This window comes from Pieris napi, chromosome 8 (genome assembly GCF_905475465.1).
Source record: "Pieris napi chromosome 8, ilPieNapi1.2, whole genome shotgun sequence".
NCBI classification, from domain to species: domain Eukaryota; kingdom Metazoa; phylum Arthropoda; class Insecta; order Lepidoptera; family Pieridae; genus Pieris; species Pieris napi.
In genome coordinates, this window is record NC_062241.1 from 5797226 (window position 1) to 5824408 (window position 27183).

The 27183-nt window shown below is 32.3% G+C and overlaps 2 protein-coding genes across 3 annotated transcripts in view; one reads left to right on the plus strand and one right to left on the minus strand.

Moving 5' to 3' along the window:
• Positions 1-12685, plus strand: part of LOC125051726 (fibroblast growth factor receptor homolog 1-like) — a 66392-nt gene extending 53707 nt beyond the window's left edge. The window contains exons 3-15 of one of the 2 annotated variants that reach the window (XM_047652254.1): positions 944-1100; positions 1850-1974; positions 3018-3293; positions 3832-4023; positions 4338-4540; positions 6549-6684; positions 7273-7529; positions 8472-8709; positions 9333-9522; positions 9884-9995; positions 11024-11217; positions 11852-11989; positions 12405-12685. In XM_047652254.1, the coding sequence (XP_047508210.1) occupies positions 944-1100; positions 1850-1974; positions 3018-3293; positions 3832-4023; positions 4338-4540; positions 6549-6684; positions 7273-7529; positions 8472-8709; positions 9333-9522; positions 9884-9995; positions 11024-11217; positions 11852-11989; positions 12405-12609 (2423 nt within the window). In that variant the 3' untranslated portion in view covers positions 12610-12685. Of the gene's footprint in view, positions 1-943; positions 1101-1849; positions 1975-3017; positions 3294-3831; positions 4024-4337; positions 4541-5722; positions 5941-6548; positions 6685-7272; positions 7530-8471; positions 8710-9332; positions 9523-9883; positions 9996-11023; positions 11218-11851; positions 11990-12404 lie in introns of both variants that reach the window. The other variant, XM_047652253.1, reaches the window with a different exon arrangement.
• A 4377-nt stretch (positions 12686-17062) lies between these two features.
• On the minus strand, positions 17063-26064 carry LOC125051697 (putative glutathione-specific gamma-glutamylcyclotransferase 2). The gene is made up of 3 exons (XM_047652208.1): positions 25562-26064; positions 24220-24255; positions 17063-19043 (listed from the first exon to the last, which is right to left on the minus strand). Exons 1-3 carry the CDS (start codon positions 25805-25807, stop codon positions 18471-18473), a joined length of 855 nt encoding a protein of 284 aa, XP_047508164.1. The 5' UTR covers positions 25808-26064; the 3' UTR covers positions 17063-18470.
• Positions 26065-27183: the final 1119 nt, after the last annotated feature.

Here is a 27183-nt window from a genome sequence, read left to right on the forward strand (position 1 = left end):
AATATGTAGATTGTAGGCAATCTACATATAAAGTTTTTAAGAGGCTCTATCGAATTCGCTATGAGGCATCGTGCGAAGTGTAGTGTCTAGTTTCCTTCAGCCCTCTGTCATGTCATGAAATCTAAGTTCTCTTATTATTAAATAACGATAACTACATTTAATGTCGTTAAATTTGCTCTCTATTCGATTAAATAAATAATATATATATAGTTTTAACCACTGATTCAAAGAATAGGTCCTGAATTTCTTACTATACCTTATGTGAAATGTCTTCAGTATCGTAGTCCCTAAGTGTGGCTGTAGTTATCAAAAGTCTACGTAATTTCGGTTGATTGAGCGTTCTCTGCAGTTCGCTTCATTTTTATAATTAATGATGATGAATTATAATGATACCATAATTGTAAAATCCCTTTTATTTGCTTTAAAATTTTATGGTTATTATACTTAACTTGATTGCCCATAAACAACGAAAATATCGCGAAATTTAAAACGCTTAACTCGGAACGTGATGGCTTAAGACGTAAAATTTTAACAGTCCCATGTGCAACACGTATTTGTGTTTTATTTTAATACTTTTATTTACCCACTTCTCAAAGTATCTTAGCAGCTTCTGCTCTAGATATTATATAGATATGTTTGAAGAAAGCATTGAAGTCCCAATGGTCAACAAATTATGTACCCAGCCTGGACACCACTGAGACTATACTTTTTGTAGTTTATTTTTCATGGGCCGATTCAAACCCTCGGGGATTATATGGAACGCATCTAGATTGGACATTTAATAATTTGTTATATGTATTTATTTACTCACACACATTTATAGTAATATTTTTTTTAAATACAATTTTTTAATATTTTTCTTTATGAGTGTCATACTTGCGTAATAAATTATAATATTAAAGGAACAAATCGGCACGTATAATCAAATATACTCCCTTTTCAGACGATGACTATACAGTAGTCGAAGCAACTACAAATGAGAGACTTCGACTAATTTGCGGGCTAAAGCCAAGAAATCAGATGCCAGCAGTTCGGTGGTTCTTTGACGGTAAACCAATTGAAAATCAGGGAAAAAACCGGCTTATGCAGCAAAGACAATGGTAGGTCAATAATGTTATAAATTTAAGAAAGTACCAATTCTTAAAAAGCCGGCAACGTACTTGCGAGCCTTCTGGCAATGTGAGTGTCCATGAGCTGCAGTATCACTTAACATCAGGTGAGCCTTCTATCCATTCGCGCTCTCTTAAATAATAATATCGATTCTTTACATTGAACATAGTACATATTGATATATAAAATTACTTAAATTGCAACATAATAAAATGGCATATACATATATGTTTAAAAAAAATTAAAACTATTTTTATTATAAATAGAAGAGGGAAATGATTGATATACGGGCTCTCATAAACTTAGTTCCGAAACATCCAATTGGCTACGATACTCCATACATCTAGTTTAATCAGCCAATTTATGATCGGTATTAGCTTCTGGGAATCGATGATATTAGACTAAATCGATCTGAATTAGAATTTACATCAATATTTACGCATTTCTCTGGTAATGCTGCAAATACAAGCGATAAATCACGTTAAGCGAGCTGTGGTAGAGAAAACAAACTGTCCATCATGTTAATATTTTAAATCGATCACAACTTGAACAATGTAGTATATGAACTGAAGCTTTTAATAATATAGCATTGCTTTATGCCTTTGCAGTCAGAATATAGCGATTATTCAGCTAAATGCAAACCTTGCAGATAGGTAAATGAATTAAAATAATGTCGATGTAAGTTACAAATACGATAAGGTATTAACTATAAGAAGTAATCCCCACTATGATATTTCAGGTTAAGGATAAAAGGGTTTCGTGCTAAAGATGCCGGAGTATACGCTTGTCAAAATGAAGAAGACGAAAGTAAAGAAATTAGTGTTACAATTAAACATAAACCCGAAATCGATGCTGATATTGAAGGTTGGTCAGAAATAGTTCACTATTCATTGTACAATTTAAGTACTTCCTTTTTTATTATGAAAGTAGCTATGGGACTGTATATTACATTAAAATATATAATCTAAGATTAAAACATTAATCATAGGTCACTATATCTTTTCGTACAAAGTGATTTCTATCACATTGTTATCTGTATCATTTTTATTTCAGGTAAAACTTGTGTCTTAAGACTAACTTACATTCTATTAAAAATCTCGCTTACGGCTCGTTTCACTTGTTTCAATACCCGTCATTATGGAACACTTTAATTTACTATAGTATACTATTGGAACGAAGTTCCTTATCGCGCGTTGTGAAAGGGGGCTAGACGGAAAAAATTCTTACGAAAAGTTGTCACGACACTTTTTTGCTATTTGCTATTGTAATACACCGGTTCTCGTCCGATCACCGAAACTAAGCAACGTCGGGCGAGGTCAGTACTTGGATGGGTGACCGCCTGGGAACACCTCGTGATGTTGGCTTTTTTTTTTCGTCGTAAGATTGGTGTTGGGAAAATCAATCATACTGTTATGATACCAATTAACATATAAATTAATCGAAAGGAATTTCGTTCCATCCGGGTGTCCCTTGACACCTCTAAAGTTTTTATTTTTTTACAGTTCCTACGAATAGTTAGTGTCCATTATGAATAGGATTATTATAACAAAGAGAGTCTTCATTTTGACGCGGTGGGCTTATTTATTTCAATGTTACATTTTACATCTACCTATGAAAGCGTACAAACCTCGAATTCGACCCCAGTTATTTTCATACTATATTTAATTGGCATCTTTATTGGACATCCAGATGTGTAAACAGAATACCACGGCTTGCCTTGCAACGAGGCGAAATGTTATGATTATAAATACTGTCTCAATGTTTGTGAACTTGTCGTTTATATTTAAATTTGGTGATGATTCTGTCGTAATGGACCGAAATTGTATTTCGACTTGACTTTAAATAATACAGAGTAGGTGCTTTATTGTTTGCATTTATCTAATACTATTCTAACGATACATTTGTAGAATATCAATCAGACGATGTACAGCGACCCATGCCAGAAATACTATCTCAACACTCAGCGCAGTTAGTCGAAAACAACACTATAGACGAAACACACAAAGAATACGACGCCAAAGACGACGATCCTGATGAAAGAAATGAAAAGGAGCATCTGAATTATGGTCATGTTGATAATACGAAGTCTAAATACGAGCCGAGGTTCAAACATCCACTGAAAATGTATAATATGGAAATGAAGCCAGCAGGCAGTTCTATTCGGTTCAAATGCGCTGCTGAAGGTACGGCTACTGAATTAATATTTCGTGGCCCTTAAATGGGGCATCTGTAGCGTTTCTTTGTTGAAACAACATTGTTTAGCCTTTAGGAATTGTGGGATATGTGTTTAATTTATATTTGCTTTCGATTGAAAAATCACTCTGGAAAGATTTAACGCAAACAAAAAATTTGAATCCAAATCAAATTTTTTGTTTGCTTTAATTCTCTCTGCTTTAGTTCTCTAGTCTTGCGTATTATTACTTTTCGTTTACTTTACTTTCTTTTGTTTACTATTGATGTCCATAAGTATACATATTTACCAATGTGGTTCGATTTACAAGCGAAAACAATCTTTCGGCACAGAAGGATGATCTATAGGAATGTTAAATATTGAGGAATATATTTTCGTCATGACACTTGAATATATTAATTTTACTAGTAAATTGTCTACTGTGAAATTCACCCACATTTGTTTACACGTTCAAGGCATTAACCCGTGTTACCGAAAATGATATCCTCCCGGCAGTTATAAATACTTTATGACGCCGTTAACTTTTACAGGTAATCCTATGCCCAACATAACGTGGTATAAAAATAATGTTACACCAATATCGAGGAGTTACTTCAAACCATCTTATGGTAAATGGTTGATGTCGTTGGACGAATTAACCAAAGCTGATAATGGAAATTACACTTGCAAAGTGTGCAATGAATTGGGATGTATTCAACATGTTTATACACTTCAAATCCAAGGTATTGTGATATTATTTTTCTATATACAATCTGTTTTATTAAACACAAGAACAAATCCTACCAACTTTACGTTCAAAATGTATAATTGTATTCATGATTACTGATATTTTTAAAACTTAATTACTTTTCAGTAAACATATAGGTCACATTAATTTATAACTTTTAAAGGTTTTTACGACATTTTTAAGGAATTTTGTTTAGTTTTAAATTTGTTTTGGACTTAGTTTATGAGTGACATACTCGGACCCACCACCAATATAGAATTCTCACAACAAATATCATAACGTATGAAATAACGATCAATTATCTCGTAGAACGCTATCCTTCAAGTCCCTACATAAAAGAAGGATATCCAGGGAACATTACGGTCCTAGTGAATGACACAGTACAGCTCCAGTGTCCACCGGTATCTGACTTAGAACCATTGGTGTACTGGATAAGACCATATAACACTTCATTGAAAGACGCTGAAGTCGGACCAAGCGACTCGCCACCTCCAGTCGGAGATCGAATAGAGGTCTTTGATTATGTTCTGGTGGTGGAATTTTGGTCTCTCACTACTCGAGTTTTGTGAAATTGGCTTTGCGAGTTAAAAAACTATTTATTAATTATAGTATTTATAAAAATATATTCTTTGGGGATAAACTTCGCGGCAATATCGTATGTGTAATAAGCTTATTGGAAAAACTTATGAAGTGTGATCTTGCCGTTATTTTGTTTATTCCCATGTACAAAGCCAATTTCACTTAGGTGAAAGTTTACTTCTAAAGCACCGTAAACTGAAAATCATAGAAAATGTTAATAACCTCATTATCTCACATAAACTAACTGGTTAAGGTTTGGTGATGGCCATTTTACTCATAAGGTTAAAGGTTAAACTTAACTCTCTTTAAATTACCAGGTTGTAGCAATTATTTACAATTTTCCACAGAACGGGAGATAAAGGTAATTTATAGCTGATCCTGTCTCGATAGATTAGGTCTGTCTTATCGGGGTTTAATCAATTATCTATGGAGATTGTAGGGTCTAACTGGCAGTTATGTATTAGATACATCTATCCTTAGGGTTTAAGGCAATTTCTTGCTAAGCCGGCTTGTGACAAGATTCAGCCAGCCATGGCGGGGGTTCATGTATCTATTACCTACTTTAAATTCTTGTGCTGATGACGTCTTTAGTCTATATTTTACAACGCACACTTAAATAAATGTTGTATAAGACTGGATTGAAATTTTTGTTACAAATGAGCGTTTTTCAAGGCAGTTTTTGCCGCGCACCACCACTTTGTGGAATCAGCTGCCCACTGAAGTATTTCTGAACCAATTCGACTTAGGGTCCTTCAAGAAAAGAGCGTACCAATTCTTAAAAGGCCGGCAACGCACTCACGAGCCCTCTGGCATTGAGAGTGTCGATGGGCGGCGGTATCGCTTAACATCAGGTGAGCCTCCTGCCCGTTTGCCCCCCGTTATATAAAAAAAATTTATTACGCCATAGCGTGTGGCGGTTTCAGAAGATGCTAGATTTAAAATGACAGAGCCCTATACTTATTCTAGCTACAAGCTTTTATAATACAGCAATACTAACATATTCGACAAACGCTCGAAATAATATACATTTCGATTTTATTTCGCTAAAACCAACATTTCCTAGGCAACCGGAAGAACTTGTGGTCACTAACTAAATAGGTTTCATTTGTCCATAGAGCATCTATACGCAAAACCTGTGTTGACGCAAGCAGCAGTTAATCAAACGAAACTTGTTGGACAAACAGCGAAATTCAGTTGCGAATTTCTCTCAGACCTACATCCATCTGTTTACTGGATGTATTTTAACACACACGAATATATTTATAATGTCTCATCGTCGGATGCTGGCAGTAAAGAGCCGGTCGTGTACAGAGACGTTTCTAGAGTTGTTATGGTGAGGGGTCTGTTGTGTGCTCTGTGTGATCTGTGCTTTATGGCATGTTTTCGCTTGTTTTTCTGCATTCTTTTGTTTACAGTATTTCTTAATGGACGGAGTTAATTTGTCATTTGGTATTGGAACGTAATTCAATTAGAATTTAAGTTGTATTTTGCATGAACACTGCTTTTTTGCATTTGCTTTTGTATTACGATTAGCTCAGACCTGTATAAAAAATCTTTATCTAAATCTATAGTATTCATATGTGGATGCTAATTCCCTAATTAACAAAGGAAAAAATATTAGGTATTTTTGGTTATATTAGATGGTTGTTGTTGTATTTGAAAAACATTCAATTTTTTTAAGCATTGAGATAATAGAATGTCCACTTCTATATTTGACCTTTCTTCATGATACCTGGATTTGTTTATATAGAGTTTCAACTCTTAGAGTTCTGCATGAATTAAACTATCCTATACATTTGCCTTGACTTTGATCCGGTAAATGATGGATATCTAAGCGGTGACATACATTGTACCCTTTGCATGAACAACTAGTTCATTGAAGATTGTTTAAGCATGGAATGTCACGTGATTAAAGGTCTTAAATATAATTTTTAATTGTAGACTGAAAATCCAGAAGACTTGCCCGAACAGTTGACAATATACAACGTTACGAAAGAAGACGAGGGGTGGTACGTCTGTGTAGCTCTCAACTCTTTGGGAAACACGACTGCGAAGGGCTACTTAACAGTTCTTGATTGTAAGTAAATATTGTACAAATTAAAAAAACTTGTGTGTGTACTTATGCGTTAGAAGTTATACTTCTTTAGCGTAACAACATAAAGATCTTTTTAAATTTTTTATCTTTCGCCTTATTCTTTTGAAGACAAAACGACACTAACAATAGAAAAAAGGTATATATTTAATACATTGAAAGTTTTATTTAGCATTTATATCTAGTTAAATAAAGTTTATTTAAATATCACAAAAAATATTTCTACATAATTAAAGAAATTGACATTTTTTATTTTAAAATGTTGACTATGCTAACTTTGCTAACGGGTGTCGGTTTTTTGTGACGGTGTCGCGCGCGGATCGATCGTAAGAAAACTGGCGTGTTTCAATTTGAAATAGGTACTGACTTAAAAAAGAGATCAAATTTTATAATAAAAGAGAAAGAAACGGATGCATCCCGCAAGATACGGTTGTAACACTACTGAATATTTAATACAGTTATTTAAAGTGTTTAACCAATTAAAATATTCTCTTTTTAACTTTATATAAACAAATAATTGCATCGCACATTTGAGTAAAACTTGCGCTACATTATTCTAATTTCAAATTTCAGCGTTTCCTGTACCGGAAGCACTGGATCACGGGAAACATACATTACTAATAAACATCTTGACTGCCGTGCTCGGTGCTATGTTCTTTGTGGCTGCTATTATCGTGGTGATGATATTCAAAAAGTTAAAACAGGAGAAGTTAAAAAAACAACTGGCTATAGAAACAGCACGCGCAGTGATAGTCACGCATTGGACGAAGAAAGTAACCGTAGAGAAACCACTGCTGAATGGAACACAGAATGTTACTGAAGAGGGTTTGGTGAGTACTTATGTTTATAGATGTTTAAAAAAAAAAATTGTTTTTTTTAATGTAATAGGAGGCAAACGGGCAGGAGGCTCACCTGATGTTAAGTGATACCGCCGCCCATGGACACTCACACTGCCAAAAGGCTCGCAAGTGCGTTGCTGGCCTTTCAAGAATTGGTACGCTCTTTTCTTGAAGGACCCTAAGTCGAATTCGGAAATACTTCAGTGGGCAGCTGGTTCCACATAGTGGTGGTGCGCGGCAAAAACTACCTTAGAAAACTCTCAGTTGTGGAACGACGGACGTCGAGGTGATACGGATGGTATTTTGTCTTGACGTCCGATGATGAAACTCAGCTGTTGTTAATAATTAATATCTTTTCAAGATCAAGTTTTCAGTTTAACCAAAACATCTTTAATTTAGCAATTGTATTCTGTAAAACATGTAATTTAATACTAACTAACCGACGTGAGACTGATCTTAAATTAATTAAAATGATTCATGTGCACTTTTTATTATTATTAGTATAATTTGTTTTTTTTTTAATGTATCCTTAATTAGTTTAGTTTTTTTTTGTTCCTGTTTAGTTTCTTTTTCTTTACAAGTATATTATGTAATACATGTATTTTTGCACTTTTTGCCTACCTCATGTAATTTAATACATTTTCTTTTTTTTCTTTTCTCACAGTGGTTGTGGAAGAGATCGCTCGAAAGCGATAAGGCCGCCAGTTGCCTTTCCTTTACTTGTAATTTTGTTAATTTTTTATATCATAATGCAACAAAGTGTAAATAAATAAATAAAATAAATAAATAATTTAATAGTTTTTTTGTCTGTCTGTACTCATTTCACATATATGCCCCAGTAGTCCAAGATCCGGCTGAAATTCCGGGTGGAATATTCCATGATAAAATGTCAAATATGCCTTTTATCCATCTAAATATTCTCCTTAATTCCAGCTGATGCCAGTAGTGAAGATCGAGAAACAAAAGCTTTCTCAAGTGCAGAAAAACACTGAGGCAATGATGATGTCAGAATACGAGTTACCCGTGGACATAGATTGGGAAGTGCCAAGGGAGTCATTGTCTTTGGGCAAGGTTTTGGGAGAGGGAGAGTTTGGGAAGGTCGTGAAGGCAGATTGTTTGGGCATACTGAAGCCCGGTGTTCAGTCTGTGGTCGCTGTCAAAATGCTTAAAGGTAAGAAGGCTTACTTTAACTACCGATGGATATTGCTATGCAAAATAAATGACCTGCTATTCTTATGACATTCCAATTAGTTTGTTTATTAGTTTCATTTATACCCACCATGGTGGTTTTTATAGCTTGATTAAGATTGTATTATTTCAGAGTAGGTACCAGTTCCAGCCACTTATTAATCCAATAACAAAAACAAACCCGTTACCAATTGGTTTTACAAACACCTTACTCGTACTTTGAAAGTACAATCTGCGATATTCAATTCAATATAATTTAAATATATTCTCCATTTTATCCTGCAAAAATAATATGATATCATCTCATACCACCCTCATATACCTAATTAATTAAAGTCTCGTAAAAACACTAGCAATTCTGGGGTACTTACTAAATGTTTCGACCCGATGCAATATATATATAAATAAGAAAAAGGTTCTATAATAAAAAAAAATATCTTTTTTATACATGAATTGTGTTTTCGCTTCAATGGAACTTTAAGTAATTTAGTCAAATATAAATAACTGGGCCCACTTTCATATTACAAAGATTTACTTAGTTTAATATTTGTTAAGAAATCAATTTTTATTTACAATATTTAAATACGATGTCTTACTTTTTTACAGAGGGTCACACAGACGCTGAGATGATGGCGCTAGTGTCTGAAATGGAGATGATGAAGATGATAGGAAAGCATGTGAACATCATCAACTTGTTAGGATGCTGTACTCAAGATGGACCTTTATACGTCATAGTGGAATACGCTCCGAATGGAAATCTGAGAGAGTTTTTGAGGAACCACCGACCGGGAAACAGGTATGTTGAAAATAAAATATAGATGGCGCTTGCTGTAATTTTTTTAAACTGCTTACATTACTGCGTTTCATTTTATTTATAACTGTTACAAGTAGATGGCGCTGTTACTAACAGGCATACATTAGTTGGAAAAGTTTTAACCAAAAAAAAGTTTTTAACAATAGATGGCGCTCTGTTGTTATCAAATTTTCCTTTTAACATGTTACATAATATTTTGTTATAAATTGGTTGTGAAATTTTTAACACTACAGATAGCTATATATTAAATTAATATTTACTTAGAGATTCTGAAACATTTTAAAAAGGTTTTGTAAATATTTTAACCCACAACTTATTTATATTTATAATTTTGTATTCACAGATATGAATCACCAACCGAAGACCTGAAAGATAAGAAAACGCTTACGCAGAAAGACTTGGTCTCTTTCTCTTATCAAGTTGCAAGAGGAATGGAGTATTTAGCTTCTAGACGGGTAAGTCTCCTATTACAGAACACTTCCAAATACTTAATATAGGAGAATTTTTACTCAATTTAAGTCTACTTTAGAATATTTTTACAATAAACACAAGTTTATAATTACCACTCTCTGTATTTATTGATCATCCAACAATGGAATTAACTGCCAATAAATAATAAAAAAGGGTGCGTGTACGCGCGTAAGAAGTTATACTTCTTTGGCATTATCAAAAATAGTTTTTGATTGCATGCAAATAATTAATTACAATAAATAATCAAAGACTGGAAAAGGAGTCATTATAGTCAATAAAGTTCAGTTTACATTTGAAAAATTAAATAAATAAGTATTTATTAATATTATATTTATTACTATTTTCTAATATTAATTAGTGTTGATTTAAATATTCAATTTAAATCACTTCTGACTATAATTCAGATAAAATTCGCACTTGTATAATGAAAACATGTGTTTTAAATGTAGAAACTCAAAGCATGTGGATAAATATAAATACGCAGTGAACAGAGGCGACGTGCGTGCCAACATGCGCCACTAACTTCATACTGATAATTTTGTGTCACGGTGCGCGCGCATCGTAAAATTTCACTCTCATCAATTTTTCATAACGCGCCTAAAGAAGTATAACTTCAAAAATTAATCACTGGCGCTACAACCTCTTTAGGCCTCAGATTTCTGAATCAGTTTCATGATCATTTTTCCTCCAGTGTCTGACACAAGCCGTCGACTTTTTGGGTCTAAGACATGTACGTCCACGATGTTTTCCTTCACCGGTCGAGCGAATGTTAATAAATAATTACTATATAATTAATGATCATTTTAGTGACAGCTTAAGAAATCGTCGACGACTATACTTTCGGACAATATCGCTAAGATTGAGCTAGCAAAAATTAGCTTTATCCAACCAAATACGCGTCTATAAAAAACTTTGTTTTTTCTAATAAAAAAATCATCTAAAGCAATTTTAACAATTTTTTATCGTCCTCGCATAGAATATTTAAAAATCTAAATTTTTTAATCCTTTCCAGTGTATCCACCGAGACCTCGCAGCCCGTAATGTGCTCGTGTCAGACGACTGTGTGCTAAAGATAGCGGACTTTGGCTTAGCTAAGGACGTGCACAGCAACGACTATTACCGGAAGAAGACTGAGGGCAGATTGCCCGTGCGATGGATGGCGCCCGAGTCCTTGTACCACAAGGTGTTTACTACGCAGACTGATGTGTAAGTAACGAATGTAATAATAATAATCCACAGTGCTACAACCCTACATAAAGCTTGGGCTCAGATTGCATCAGTTTCTTTGTTATTTCATAGACAAGTCTGTCACATTTCGTAGATTTTTGGATTTTCTTAAGAACGATTTAGATGCGCGCATAGACAGAAAGTCTATTGCTGTACGGGGACCGGACCTACGACCTCAAGAGTCACACACTAAAGCCTCTAGGCCAACACTGTTTTTAGTAACAATTGTAGTAAACATTAATTTCCGCATGGACATGGATTAAAATATATTTTTTTAGATACTTAATTTTTTTTAACGCTCGACAGTAAGTAATTGGGGCATTCTCTAAGGAATAGTATCTAATAAAAAAGTTACTTAAAAATATGTCTGCCGTATACAGACTATTTATTTATTTATTTGTATCTATAGTCATCTGAAATACAAATCTTCGTAAAGGGGAATATATTTCTATATAAAACCACGTAAGGTATAATCTTTTAGAAAAAAGTATCCTTTTACCGAAAAACGAACTCCGGACTACGGACAATCGTATACAACTTTGATCAAGCTTATTATTATAGATTATTTCTTGAAATAAGCAATCTCCATAATATGAATACGCTGCTATTTCAGCTGGTCCTTCGGTGTCCTCCTATGGGAGATAATGACCCTAGGGGGTACCCCATACCCCACAGTGGCGGGGCAATACATGTACCAGCATCTCAGCGCGGGACATCGCATGGAAAAGCCACCATGCTGTAGTCTGGAAATGTGAGTATATACTAAATATTTAAAGTCAATCAAATGGTAAATCAACATTAGGTGTTCAAACTCTACTGAGACTTTCATCGATAATATTAATGATATTAATAATATTACTTTATATAAAGCCTCTTTTCTTTATTAATAATATTATAAATACTAATTTCTATGGTAAAGAAAATTATCGTAAGGAAATCGTAGTTCCGCTTAATAGATCAATGGGCGGGTCTAGTACAAGTTTAATTGACACGAAAACTATGGCGTTAATCGAAAATATTGAAAATTTCGTAAACCTTAGCTATAAGTTTAATATCTTTGATTATGAATACAGTTTTTCAATCAAATTAATTACATGTATTCATGTTTTTTTTCGATTATACCAACCTTCACCTGATTACATTTTTATAACACCATATTATTTCAGTTACATGTTGATGCGGGAATGCTGGTCATTCTCTCCAGGCGATAGACCGTCTTTCACTGAACTGGTGGAAGACTTGGATAAGATCCTGACGGTGACAGCCAACCAGGAGTATTTAGACCTGGGACTTCCGCAACTTGACACTCCACCTTCCAGTTATGACGGCTCCGGAGACGAAAGTGACAGTGAATTTCCATTTATTAAATAACATTAAATGTATGTGAAATATTCTTATTGCGAATTCGATAAAAATGTTTAATATATATACTTAAATTATATATATAAAAATAATAATGTAGAAAAAATATTATAATTATACCATCGGTAGACGTTGACAAGTCTTAAAAGAACAAGACTATTATATCTATAGATATACGGCCCGTAGCAAAAACGACTTGTTGAAAAAAAACGGTTGTCTGTAAAGTCGGTTTTCTGACGATAGTTGAACGTGACAACATCACGAATCGCTCACTCAAGTAGGAGAGAGACAGATGTCGAACGCTGAAGAGCGCGGAGTCCGATTGTGCCTCTCTGTCGCTTCGCGCTCTCGCTTGCACTTCAAGCCTTAAATGCAACGCCTCAGAGTCATGTTTTTTCGTGCGTGCAGCCGGCTCCATCGAATTATAAGACGCTGTCACGTCAAAAACGTGACGTTTAATAAATTTTGATTGCAGAGGTTTTACCACAATCTTACTTTTCAACGTTAATTTAGATTATTCAGTATTAAATATAGTTTGTACGATTATTGAATCAAAGCCCACCTCTCTAATAAACTCAAAATTAAATCAATGGCCTAACGTATCAATTAGTGCGATAGCTATTTGAGGTTTATACGTTTTTAAATAATCTCTTAGCACAAGTTAAGTTTGCACAAAGCAAACCTCGTCGATCGCATATCGAAATGATTACTAAATTTATTTATTTACCAAAATATTCTTGTAAATATAGCGTAGTGTAAATATTACCAAAGTTGGTCTGTTGTATCTTTATAGTTACTTTAAGTATTTCGGTCAATATCCTACTTCTAATGTACATGAAAATCCACAAATTATTTTCGCACTTTCTACAATTCTGTCTTCAATTTACATTATTCATAAAACTAAATCACTCTAAATGTACTCTTAACTAAGTTCTGCATTTTCATTAGCGTAAATAAATTTTGACGAGATGAATCAAAAAAGTTCTTTATTCAACAACTTTTACTAAATAAGGGCGTAAAATGAACCTAAATCTGTTTTGCCTGGAAATGAGCTTATCCGAATTTTAGGCCAAATTGCTCTCGGAAATTTGTATATTGTTTCTGTTTTATGCGCATATATGAAAAAATTGTCCTGTCGAGATCGGAAACATCTTTTAAAAAAATTCGGCGTATTTTAAAATAAAACCCCCAAAAAATTGTTGACCGAAGGATATCGCTTAGTAGTATTAACGTCAATTGCAATCAACAAATTCTTTTTCAAGTATTTCTTGTATTATTTATTTTGAATAAAATATTCCAAGAATCCATACACCATGACTTAGATTAACATTTATTAAGTATCTTGTTCACGTGTTCAGTATAATTTAGACAGTATATTGGACTGAGTTTCAACATATTATTCTAGTCTGTCATAATAACAATCATGTAATGCATTTTAAAACCAAATTATATTTGTACTTAATTAGTTTAAGGTTTATTGTACTCGTAGATCCATACATTTGTAAATATTTCAAGTAATTTAGGTATAGTTACATATTTTGTTATAAATATATAAGTTTATTTGTGAATTTATTTTTAATTTTAGAAATATATATTAAATAACGGAAATAATATTATAATATGAAGTAAGAGGACCTAGTTGTATACCTTGTGGTACATAACCTTAACGTGGTAAGTGCAAAAACTGAAAAGAGATCTTAGAGCCGGTTTGTCGCTAAGACTAGTCTAGGGTTCTTCCTTTGGGTTAGAGATTCATGGACATTCGGAAATATTGTATAATATCGTGAATATCGAAACTTTTTAAATAATTGATTTTTTTTTTATTATAATTATTGTAAACCTTTGCTTTTTGCATGTAACACAAAGGTATGAATTTAAGTTTATTATGAAACAAAAGTTTTAGTCGTTGGATTATAATCCTCCGGTTTTCTTTCGATCGATTGAAAATAGGTCCATCCCAATATCGCTAAAAGTGGAAGTTTTAATTTCTGTCGAACGTTAAGCTTTATTATAACGCGTTAAGTTTTTGGTAATTAGACAAAAGCTGTACAGTTCGTATAGTAAAAAAATCATGGTTTTATTTTTTAAGTTAGACCAATACTCTGTTAGATGTATACGGACTTTTAACAAATTCAGACAAAGTATTAATAAATATCGAAATAACTCACAGGATACTATTTATTTTTAATCGTAAAGATTTCAAGGAAATGTATAGATTAAATGAATAATATAGTTTTCTATATAATTAATATGTTCTTCAATACAACACGCACGATGACTGTAAGTAAATAATTATACCTATATTAACATATTGTAAATATTAGATATTCTAAGTTTGCATGTTTGATGTTCGTCTAAACGCTAATATCGAATTGTCAAAAAATATTTATTGTCATGCGAGAAATGAAATTTACTGTCTACTGTGTTGGCAACAAGTTATTTGCAAATTGTTTGTATATTTGTTCGATTATATTATATGTATGAATTATCTTGTGTTGTATGACTGTGAATAAAATCAGTACGACATCTATACTTGTTTATTATTTTAGTCTAAAGGTATTTTATTTATGGAATCAAACCATATTAAAAAAACAGAAAAAACATCTATTTAGAATATTCTGAAGTGGTACTTTCCGGGAATTTCCTTTTTGATGAGTCGAACTGGTCCCGTGGAAACAAGACCGTAACACGGGTGGATTTTTGATATAAGTACAAAGTAAAAAAAATCATAATGGATTTTTTATAATTCTGGGATATAGGAGATACATTTTCACAATAGTACCAGTAAAATGTAATTAAATAAAAACCCTATATTCCCATACAAACAAATTGAGATGAAACTAGTAGATAAATTTAACACCATTCCAAACTCAATTTTACCAGACGACGCGACGGTCAAAAATGGTAACGCCGCGCGATAACAAATCCAGATTAATAGGGCGATTGTTTACTTTTAGATGTTCAAGTAAATCAAATAAATCTTAACTATATACCCAATGTGTACCGTGTCGGCAATAACAATAAAAATATCGTATCAATTCTTTAGTAAATTGTTTTTAAATAAAAACAAGTTACAGGAAAAGAATATTTACAATACAAATTCATGTTTCTAAATAGGTACATACAATATGTATCGCGCAAATTTCCTAGAATTAGCGATTTAAATGTATCTTTGTAGTAAATGAAATAGGTTCACGTTTCATCATACATTCAAATTGGGTCATCCACGTTATTAAACTTAATGTAAAAACTATACGTAGCAGCATATAATTTTTTTATCTTTACACAAAAGATAGTAACATTCCTAGATGTAAAATTATTTATTTATCATACAACATTTATGTATATATTTTAAATGTTGCTAATTCCCGATAGTTTATAAGTACGGATATACTTTGTAACTTTTTTGACAATATTATTGCATCTATATTTTCCAGCCCCACTGGTGTTCCACAATACACCTTTTACCTTCTGCCAATAGAATAAGACTTCTGACTTCAATAGAATTCAATAACTTTTATTATTTAACGAAATATATTGGCTAGGTATTACTTATTATTCTACTAAGGCAAAGTATTATAAGTTTATTATAACAATTATTGTAGTAGTTAGTTGTTACCTCGCTCATTTGGATGTAATAATTTACTAGGCGCATATTTCTGGGTTTGTCATATATTCTGCTCCTATTTCACCATGCCTCCTGCTGATAGAGGACAACTCTTTGTTTTTAATTTATGTTATTATTATTATTTACTTAAGATGTCATGTGGAACATAGTTTAACGGTTGCAGCTCCTTACAAACGTTGTGTAAAAAGAAAAACATGGCGATTAAAGAGTGGCGGAGAGTTTATTGCCAGTTCTGCTCTTCCGTTCTACGCCCTTGATTTGAGAACTGGCACTAAATGTAAAATTAGAAGCATTAATATGTATTTCTTTACTGACAAGTCATAAGTGTACAATGTGTTACCCCTATGATTAAATGATTTTTGAATTTTATTTCGAAATAGTTATAAATTACAACAACAATTATAAATATCTTAACTGGTCTTAGTATTATGATGATATTATTTTAATATAGCTGATTGTGCGTTTTTTTATGATTAATAAATCTGAATGTACCTACCACGTTCTTTACAAATGAACGATTTATTTATTTACTTAGTCTATTTTGCTATAGCCTACTCTATAAACGAAATCTATATTTGCTCATACGAAGGATATCATCGTGACCAAACCACGACAATATCCATGGGTATATCATTTAACATCAGGCGAGCCTCCTGCCCGTTTACCCCGTTATATAAAAAGTCTGATCACCTAACGATAAAAAAATCTCAGGCCAGACGGTTGCTTTTCATTGTTTCTTTTCTGGATTTGCTCCTTATAAGTCATGCACAATAAAAAAAAAACAGTTTGAAATTGATAATTTTGTTATATATTTGTTTACAAAATTTAATACATAATAAATTTGAATCGAGTTAATCACAAATTATTATATTGACCTCGCATTACAGATAAAAAACAAAAACATTACACAGTTATTACACTTAAATTACAATATAAAAATACATTCCTTTGTTACAAATATTAGTTATCACAAGTTTTAATAATGAGGAACCAAAAATAAAAAGATAAAGTCAAGCATATTCAAAGCGCTTAGCACTGCATAACTATACATATTATTCTTATGACATATTGTTTGTAATGTTGTAATATAAAATTTATAATTAATTAATTTTTACATAACTTTTTTTACGAAGGGACATAGAATTACTTTATTTTTTATTTGACTATTGTGTTAATTAATAGTCTGAATGACTTTTGATTAAATTTAGTACGAAAACCAGAAAACATTGATACCATATCATTTCACACATTATGCAAACTTTTGAGAAATAATAGATTAACAGCTGCATAAGCTATATAGGCAACATTTCCCATTCTTATTTAAATGCTCCCTAGAGTCAAGAACTTTGTTTGGTTTGTAATTGGTTGAATTAGCAAAATCTTAAGATTAAGTTCAGCTTTCAGCTAGTTAATACAATAGCCAATTACTATAATCTCTTTATAAATAACAAACCATATTTTAATAATTAACACAAAATTTCTATTCTAACATAATACTTAATATTTTGGCATACAAAAAATAACTAAATTTTATGTCCAAGTTTCCATATAATAAAAAGTGTTCGGTCATTTGTCCAACGAGTCAAGATTATTAATTTTTATTAATTGAAATTATGTGTAATAATTTTCTATTACACAAAAGATGTCACATATAAACAGTAGAAAATATATTAGGTACCTTATTGTTGTTTAAACAATTGAATCATAAATTGATTATTGCTCTATGAAAAAGTATTTTTATTTGATATTGTCATGTCATATGTCAAACGTTATTATCAAACTATTGCTAGGAACAATGAATATTATGAAACTTATGATGACAGAGCTATGCTCAACTAAAACAATTTAAAAGAAAACATGGTCGCAACACACGCTAATAATTTGAGTTTATTATACATTGCGTGGGATCTTTTCTACCTTAAAACTTACACTAATGTCGTTATGTTGATTTGATTAAACTATATTTTGATTTGGTACATAATTAAAACTTAGTCATAATATTCGTTCTAATTGTCACATTTACAATGCCTTCAAAATCCCAAAAACATCTAGAAGCCGAGATAAGAAATGCTAAGTTAACTAAAGACAAATTGACGTTTGATATAACGTGGAGAAGTGGTTCTTTCAGAAAAAGTAGGAAAATTTACTATTTAAAATTTATATGCTACGAGCAACCAGCACTTCGAGCATCAGCAAAAAATACTTATCATTACACCACGTTCAAACATTAAATCAAACAAAATCACATGTTGACACAACGCAATTTCTTATCAGGAATTCTAGAAGCGAATTGGAAACTTGAAACCTTTTCTTCTTCCTGACTTGGTTCTTCTTTCTCTTGACTTGGGCCTACTCTATTATCAAACATAAGAGTCTGAAGGCATATCTTCATATCACAGGCGAATTTCCTAACTAATCTTTCTAAGGAGAAAAGATGTTCATCTAGCGCTTCAGGTACCTCTTCTCTCATGAAATCAGCTAGACGTAAGAGGTATTCAACATTAGACCCGGAAGCACCTCGGCACTCTAAGATTTGTTTAGCTATGTCTGGAAGAGGAGCTGCGCCAAGCCAGTGTCGGTTCTCCGGCACTGCTATATAAAGAACAGCGTCTTTCTGGCTTGCACTATGTGGGAAACTTGAACTATTTAGGTGATTTGAACTATGTGGGTGGTTTGTTGGAAAGTACAGGGACTTCGGATGAAAGTGTACCGTGTAGGTTCTGTAGCCTCCCAACTGACATTCTCTATTGGTGAGGTATGGTAGAGCGGTATGGTCATCCGCTGCTACAAGAAATGCTTTGCCCCAAGTGACACCCTGAAACAATAAACATTTATTGATTAAACCCAGGAATGTTTTATTTTTGAAGTTGTTGTATCCAGTATTTTTTCCTCAGACTTTTTCTGAGATCTCCATCTCCATTATTTACCTACTTGAGGAATGCAAGTAAAATCAACGACAACAAAATGGAACTTAGTTAAGGTACAGGAAAGTCGTAAGTCCACGCAAAGTCAGAGTAATAATTGTTCTTATAGCTTTTATTAATGTTAATTAATTATAAGTTATAACATTTGTTTAATCGGGCGAGAACCATGAACTAAACACGAGTTAATTCATGGCTTAACGACCTATAGATAAGATTAAACAAGAATTAATGGTGCAGATTGTAATCGATTAGTTTATCATTTTTATGTTACATGCTAATAATAATGATTGTGAAAATTGCAAGTCTTCTTGTTATATCTAAGTGCTTGTTCACGTTGGAAAACGCGGGCGCGGCGGCGGGTGCGGGCGCGGAGAATTACTTAGACCGCACGTGCATTTCGTATGTGAACACTTGGATATTACGCCATATGTTTGATATATCGTGACCGCGCCCGCCACCGCGCCCGCGAGTCAACGTGAATAAGCTCTAAGAATCAAAGACATCAGACAAGAGTACGCTAGATATTTTGTAATTAGGAACGACAACACGATTCAACGAAACGAAACATTGTTATGAATTTTTAGAGTACCTTAGATAACCAGCCAAATATCTGACGTAGAATTGTTTTGTCTTGACGTCAATGTTTGCGATTTCAATTGGCTTTTGACATCAAAGTGATAGAGCGAAAAACAAACGTTGGTAGCAAAACAACAAGTACCTTATATTTTCGAAACGATAATTGAACCAAGAATTATGATAATTTTTATTAATATAGTATACTAAATATGTTTATAGAAAATATTAAAAAATATGACTACAGTCGAAACCGATTATAACGACATAGTTTACAACGACCGATCGGTAATTACAGTCAGATTGTAAAGTCCCGCCCGAACCTCTAGTAAACTATTCAGCAAACATACCGCCTATAACAACATCGGATACAGCGACATATCGTTTACAACGACAAAACTTTATCGATATTCATCGAATATAACGACCAACCGCTTCTTGTGCCAACAAAACAATACGGACGATATTTAGGCGCGTATTATTACCTACGCACTTTCTCCCACCTCATCCGAACCTCTTCCCGGCCATTTGACCTTGCATATTTTACACCAATTATTTAGTTCGCTAAATGACTGCGTGAGCGACACAATCATAACACTAACGAAAACGAAGACCAGCAAGACCCTGAAGAACAGTTTCAGCCAACAACAATTTCCGAGCCTCTTAACGCTATAATCGTTTTGCAAAAATTTGTTGCCTTTAATGACTTTAATGCTGATGATACTCTTACCTTGCGGAGTATGAAACGTAGAATGCAAAAAATATTTGAGACTGGGCTAAAATGACTGATTACTTTAAACACTAGGGTAGTCTTTAACCCGTATTTAATTACGTACGTCTTAATAAATATTTTTATTTCTTTTCTAATATTTCATTTGACAAAAAGTTTACATACATAACTTATACCTAAACTAGATAGATATGTATCTATAATAATATACACATACATACACAACTAATGTAATTGTGTATGTATGTGTATTGCTTATAGCAACTATCGGATATAACGTTGGCAACTATTTGGCTTCAATGTGGCTATATCAAGTTTTGACTGCATAATATTCTGATGACGTTCAATAATTATTGTCTACCTTAAAATTACTAAGCAAATTTTCGCGAGGTAAAAATGTATTGACTTCATCACTTCGTACTTAATAATATACGTATATGAACGTTGACCTTATCTACGCTATGCTTATATGACCGGTAAATTTAGGTTTTATCATTCGAACAAGTGGCACAATTTTAATCTTTAGCAAACTACGTTAAAACCGGGTCAGTAAGGACTAACAATAGAAATAATTTATTTGCTAAAAACGAGGAACCATGCAGCATTTTGACCCTGTCAGCTAATGAACTGCTACTGCTAAAAACAACAAACGATCATTAAACGACGGAGTTCTTCAACGGCATCTCCATTTAACGTACATAATAATTAACAATCCTAATATAAACACGATACGATAAAAATTGCCAATATTTTATGGAAATGTCTTGTTATAAAGCTAATACGTAGTAATAACAAGATTATTTTTGTAATAGAAATCTTCTACGCAGTAAACGTATATTGCGTAGGTATTTGCGAATAACAAAATAGAATGAATCGAATCTTTTAACGCGTGGGGGGGGGGAGACTTGAAAAGTTCTATTTATATCGTGTTGCGTATTTGTAATTTGTTCAGATATAATATATATAAGTCGCCTTATTTTGATATATAAATTCGCCTTATTTCGGCAGTTCCAAGCGTTTCTTTTAATAAAATATTGCCGTCGAGTTTTTAACGCTAATCATGGTTTCATTGCGTGTCTTAACTTTCTCTAAAACTTAACAGGAGATAATTCATTAGACAATATACAATGAAGACTTCATTATATACTAGTCAAAGTATGATTCAAGTTTAAGGCCAAATATATATATATCTATATTTTGCTATTCGTTTGTCTCGCCAAAACTTAAGAATGGCTAGACCGATTCGGCTTATCTTATCCTGAAATATTTGTGGAAGTTCAAGGAAGGTTTAAACGGAGGGAACATAAATAAAGTACTGAAAACGACAATCGAATTTAATATTCCTAGCTGGAAAATATTTGATGTCTTTTGTCTTTTTAAAAAATTTTTTTTTAAATTGCACTTGAATTTAATCTATAATAACGTTACTATTGTAACACCTAAATAACACGCGTAACGTGAGTGTATATTTATCACTGACATGATGATATAAGGGCTGTTAAGTAGGTTCTCTATAATCTTGTTATTACAATTTCTATCGCCTTACGGTTGTTACATAAAAATATAACGTTATGCAAATGTCTTTTCGAAGTGTTCACCGTGTACGATAAAAATGTGTGTGATACTACACGCGTAGCTTTAAAAATAATCTTGTTACGGATTACTTGGTTGAGGATAAATAGAGAGGTTTAAACTATTTAATTTCATGCTTCTTAATCGATTTTCCATTTGACCAACATTCTTTGTTGTTGACTTTTTAAAGCGATAACGACTCGCTAATCGGCTAAACAAATAAACTTTTTTTTTTATAACAATACTAGTAAACATTGACCTTCTAGGTTTTGGGAATACCACACAATACACAAATAAAATTATAAATTAGTGTACGAAGCTTTACAGTTTTGAAACTAGGTCAATGATTTTATCATGACATTGCGCATGAGTCAAAGAACGATTATAATAATATGTCTTGTTTAATACGATACATCTGACTCAATATACACTTGTTGTATAGTAATAATGGATTATTATTAACCAGATATCCTTTGTTTTAACGGATGTCAATATACTATATGGGTTGGTACCTACACAAAAGTGACCACATTTATTTTTTCTCTTGCATAATCCTAATATGTAAAGAAATTGTGTTCACTGATTATTACTGCCCATACTGTACGGCAAATTAGTGATCAGTCGTGTCATGTATTATTTAACCAAACTATGTAAAAATCGACCCCACGACTGGGTTCGTATAATTTATAAATTACATACTTGGTCATGTGTAGCTGTTAAAAAGTAATTTTCAAGAGATATTTATTATTCACTTCAAAAATAAAATTTTTATATCCTTCTTTGAAATATGACATAGATCTAAGTGCTTGTGTAAAGTTACAATCACGTGGATGGTCGACTCAGACACTTGTCAATTCGCAAATCGACGGAAGTCTTCGATTTAATTTACAATGGCGATACGTAACTAAATTTTTATAATAAATTATTTTTTCCTGATTTATCCTTTTTATAGTTTAGAATTCGAATCATGGAAATATCAGGAGTGGTCAATAAATGCTTGTATTATGTTATATATATATAACAAAATACCTATTTAAAGACAGCTTGACATAGGTACATCACTGAACGAATTATTAAGTTCTAAACGAGTCAATATTGTTCGTGTTTTAAACAGTTATATGTATATATGTTTCAAGCTTTACAATAGCCAAGTTAATAAATGCATTAGCATTAGGTATAAATAATAAAAGTAAAATGCGGAATTTTCGCCGATAAGATAGTATTTTAGGTATTGCACAAAAATTTAGCCTTCCAAATTAGCTTCATGTCTAGTAAGTTTAATTATAATAGACATTTTAAGTGATTATAGTAAACAAATATAGGCACGTGCTCGGTCTGATAACAATAATTGGACTAATGTGTAAACACTTCATAGCGATTTCGACATTACATTATCCAGACTCATACCCTTATCAGCATATTTACCCAAGTCTGTACCTAAACCGATTAAATACATTGCGAGAATAAATACAATTATTATAATTAAACCAATATGCCTTAAGTATTGACGGGAAAGCCCTTTTTATAAGCCTAACAAATCTTAACCTGTAGAAAAAACGAGGTGTTTTACGTGTGCCTTTACAACCCCTTCAATTTTAAGTTGTATTCAATGAACTTCGGTCATTTCTTTCGATTTATTCGATTCATTCAGCCAGTTTTATTGAAGCTACCAACGTGACCTCGTTCACAAGATCTTTCCTCAAAATGAGTTCGTTGAAAAAAGTAGGAAATGCGACGTAATTGCGCGTAAAGCTAATTATATACGAAACTTAATGGTCACTCGATAAAAAATTGAGATCAATTGGCAATTTTCGTTTTATTAGGAAACTGTGAATTGTGGCCTAATGATTCGGTACCGATTGAAGTTTGGAAATAATTGGATAACCAAAAGATTGTTGAAATGTAAAGTTCGTAATGAATGTATGAGGTCACAATAACTACACATAATTTGAAAAGAAATAAGATATTAGAAGATACAGCAATTTTTTTTTAATAGGTTCAAATTAAAATTTATCATATTTAAACTTGAATAAGACATTCAATACATACCGGATACAAAAGCTATGATACAATAACTTGAGGACGACAGTCGGATATGATTAATGCAACTTTTGTCTGTCTAGTTTCCCGTATTAAATAAAACCTATATGATACAAAATTAATAATTTTTGTGACATAAGCAAAGTACATACCTCTCTATCTTCAACTAACGTTGCAACTCGTCCAGGCTGAAAGTATAAAGAATTTATTTATTAGATTACAAAAAATAAAACTTTAATTACATTCTAAAGTCAACAAATTATAAAACTGACATCGCGTGGCACTCAAGTACCAAAATAAATTCATGGTTATCAAACTATATGAGTTATATAACTTTGAAGAGTTATATAAAATGCATTATTATTCTTTTAAACAAGGCAAAAAACTACTATCTTGCCTATTAATATATGCTTGTATTGAATTGTATTCCTATTGCATATCTGCTCTTCCTCTTTTGGTTTTTGAAGTCAGAGAAAATAAAATATAGCATATTATTCATAAAATTGCATTACAGTTGTTCTGCAACACTGCAAACAGTGCCTACATCAGCATCCTATTATTTCAGATATATCTAATAGATTTTTTTAAATGTTTTGTCTAATTCAGATTTAAATAAATTCTATGTAATTCAGGAATATTACAGACTTGCATATGCATAGATCAAGTAAAGTATGTGTTGTATCCCACCATTGGCATGCCATGGTTGACCCATGGGTCAGACACATTTTTGTCTTAATTTTGCTATTCTTGTTTCTTAAAGGGAAAATTGTAGTTTCATCCTAAAAAAACACTGCACTGCATTAGCATAGATTATAGCCAGGTAATTGATAATGCCCCTTTAGACTCAACATAAATTACTCTTGTCAATAAACATTATATATATAGACTAATAGGCATTTTATCTTTAAGAGTTTAGTTCAACATCATTGGTTTTTTATTTAAATTTGTATTGTCTATTAAAGGATTATTAGGTTTTATAGATAACAATATAATGATACATATGAAAAAAATAGTTTACCATAGTTCAAATAACTTGTAACATCATTAATTAGTATACCTTGTGTGTTATACACATGAAATAAAATAGAAATGTAAAATTTGAATATTCATACCAAACATTGTAATGTAAATGGGGGTTGTAATAATATATTAGATATTTGATCAATCATGATGTGTAATGTTTCATGATATATATACTAAGCTATAAATTCATACTTATATATATTATGCTTTGTAAGTAGGATTGAGTCATGTGAAAACATAAATATGATATTATACATGAACATGAAAGCTCACATTATTGTTGCATCAGCCAAAGTCAGACTTATTATAGAAAATAAGATTATATTTTAAGTTATGATAAAAAAATTACTAAATATGTTTTAAATCTTAAGACAGAAGAACTTTTATAATACACATATATTATACAAAAATAATAAAGAGCTAAGTTTATGCCTGTATTTTACAGTTAATTGTTTTGATTAAACCATTTACCTTTGAATCTGTACCACGGTGTGTAGTATTTCCTTGCCAAAATCTTCTCGAAAATCCTTTTACATATCCAGTTACTGATTGCTGATATTCAAAGCCAGGATTCCAGCAGAGAGAACCATATCCGAAAATCCAGAATGGTTCTTTAAATTTTGGTCTATCGTTCACGATACCTTCATTTTTTTCTCTAAACTGGGCTGGTAAAAAATTCTGACTGTCTCTCTCAGATGTATTATCAAAATATTCCATTTTTAAATTTTAATCGTGAACAACTTCTTGAAGATTTTCCTTTTGAAGACCAAAGAGAAGACGAGAAGACTTGTAGAGAGACGTCGACGAAATGTTTTTTATTTATTTATATTATCATTATTTATTTTAGAATTTATAACATTGCAGTAGTCATAAAATCACAACACGTAATAATTAAGCAAATAATCAAGTCCAAACAGCAACGGGCTAACATTCACACTGTCTACACTTTAAGTTCTGGTCACAGACTAAATAGTAAATAGTAATTAGTATAGGTCGATTATCGAAAGCTGGCGGGTTCACAGTACTCACACTAATGCAATTTCACATACAGCATGTTTCAAAATATGATTTTTGCCATGCTATACATTTTAGTCCACTCTGGTTTTAGTAAGGTTGGGTGGGTTGTAAATAAATAAAAATGTGTCAAATACATATAAATATTAGGTGCATACGAGGGTGAATCCAAAAGTTCTAAGCCAGACCAAGAACGTGAAAGAGTAGTTCGTGTAAATAATTTTTCATTTTACGACATAAGCTCCATCTAGCTCAACACACTTCACTTTTACTTCACTAACTATTCTTTCAATACTCCTCTTAGAAACCCCAGTCGCATCTGATGTCAAATTAAATATAACATTTTTTCATTAAACTGTTTTTATTAAGATGCTAAAAATAATTAAAAACATTGTGCACCATTTCACGAGATTGCCCTGGTAATGTTTGAAAAAAGATCAACATGTATAAAATAATAATAATATAAAACAGTAAAGATCAACATAAACAGTAGCAAAAGAAAAACAATAACTGTCTCTTTTATACTCATAAGCTTGACCGAGCGCGAGAGAGACGGACAGTCTTTTCGTGATGTATTTGTGATTGTATTTCAGTTTGACATCACGTCTCGCGCTTATTCACAGACACTACACAAGCACAAAGTGTAAATGTGTTGAAGCCGCCAGCTATAGATAACATACCTATAAATTGCTTTAATTTAAACAGTAATAAGTAATTATTATTAAACCGAGGTGGCGCCACTGGCCGCGCTAGAACATCTATTAGCTAGAGCTCAAAAGGGCTCTTGAGTATAGCTGTCCTCACCCGAGAAGAGTTATTTACTGAATCACTTTACTATGTATCTCATTCACACACAATAAGTCTTTAGAGCTAAAATGCTAGGTATAATACTATTTAGTATTTAGGCGTTTTGGTTTTGACATTTTAAGACAACCACATTCATTACTCCAGTGTTAAAAAGCTATTAGACAATATGAAAAAAGAAAAAGCGCGGGAAACTTCGTTCATGGTAGACGTATTTTTCACGGTGTTGAATATTTAATTTAATTTTACTAGTTAAAACGCAGAGGATAAGCTGG

Excerpts from the sequence above, each read along its gene's own strand:
- LOC125051697 (XM_047652208.1), bottom strand. The coding sequence starts at position 25,807 with ATGGAATATTTTGATAATACATCTGAGAGAGACAGTCAGAATTTTTTA. Across the intron at positions 24,256-25,561 it reads ACCGTGGTACAGATTCAAAG|CCTGGACGAGTTGCAACGTT; the intron begins GTAAATGGTTTA and ends TTATACTTTCAG. Across the intron at positions 19,044-24,219 it reads CGTTAGTTGAAGATAGAGAG|GGTGTCACTTGGGGCAAAGC; the intron begins GTATGTACTTTG and ends TTATTGTTTCAG.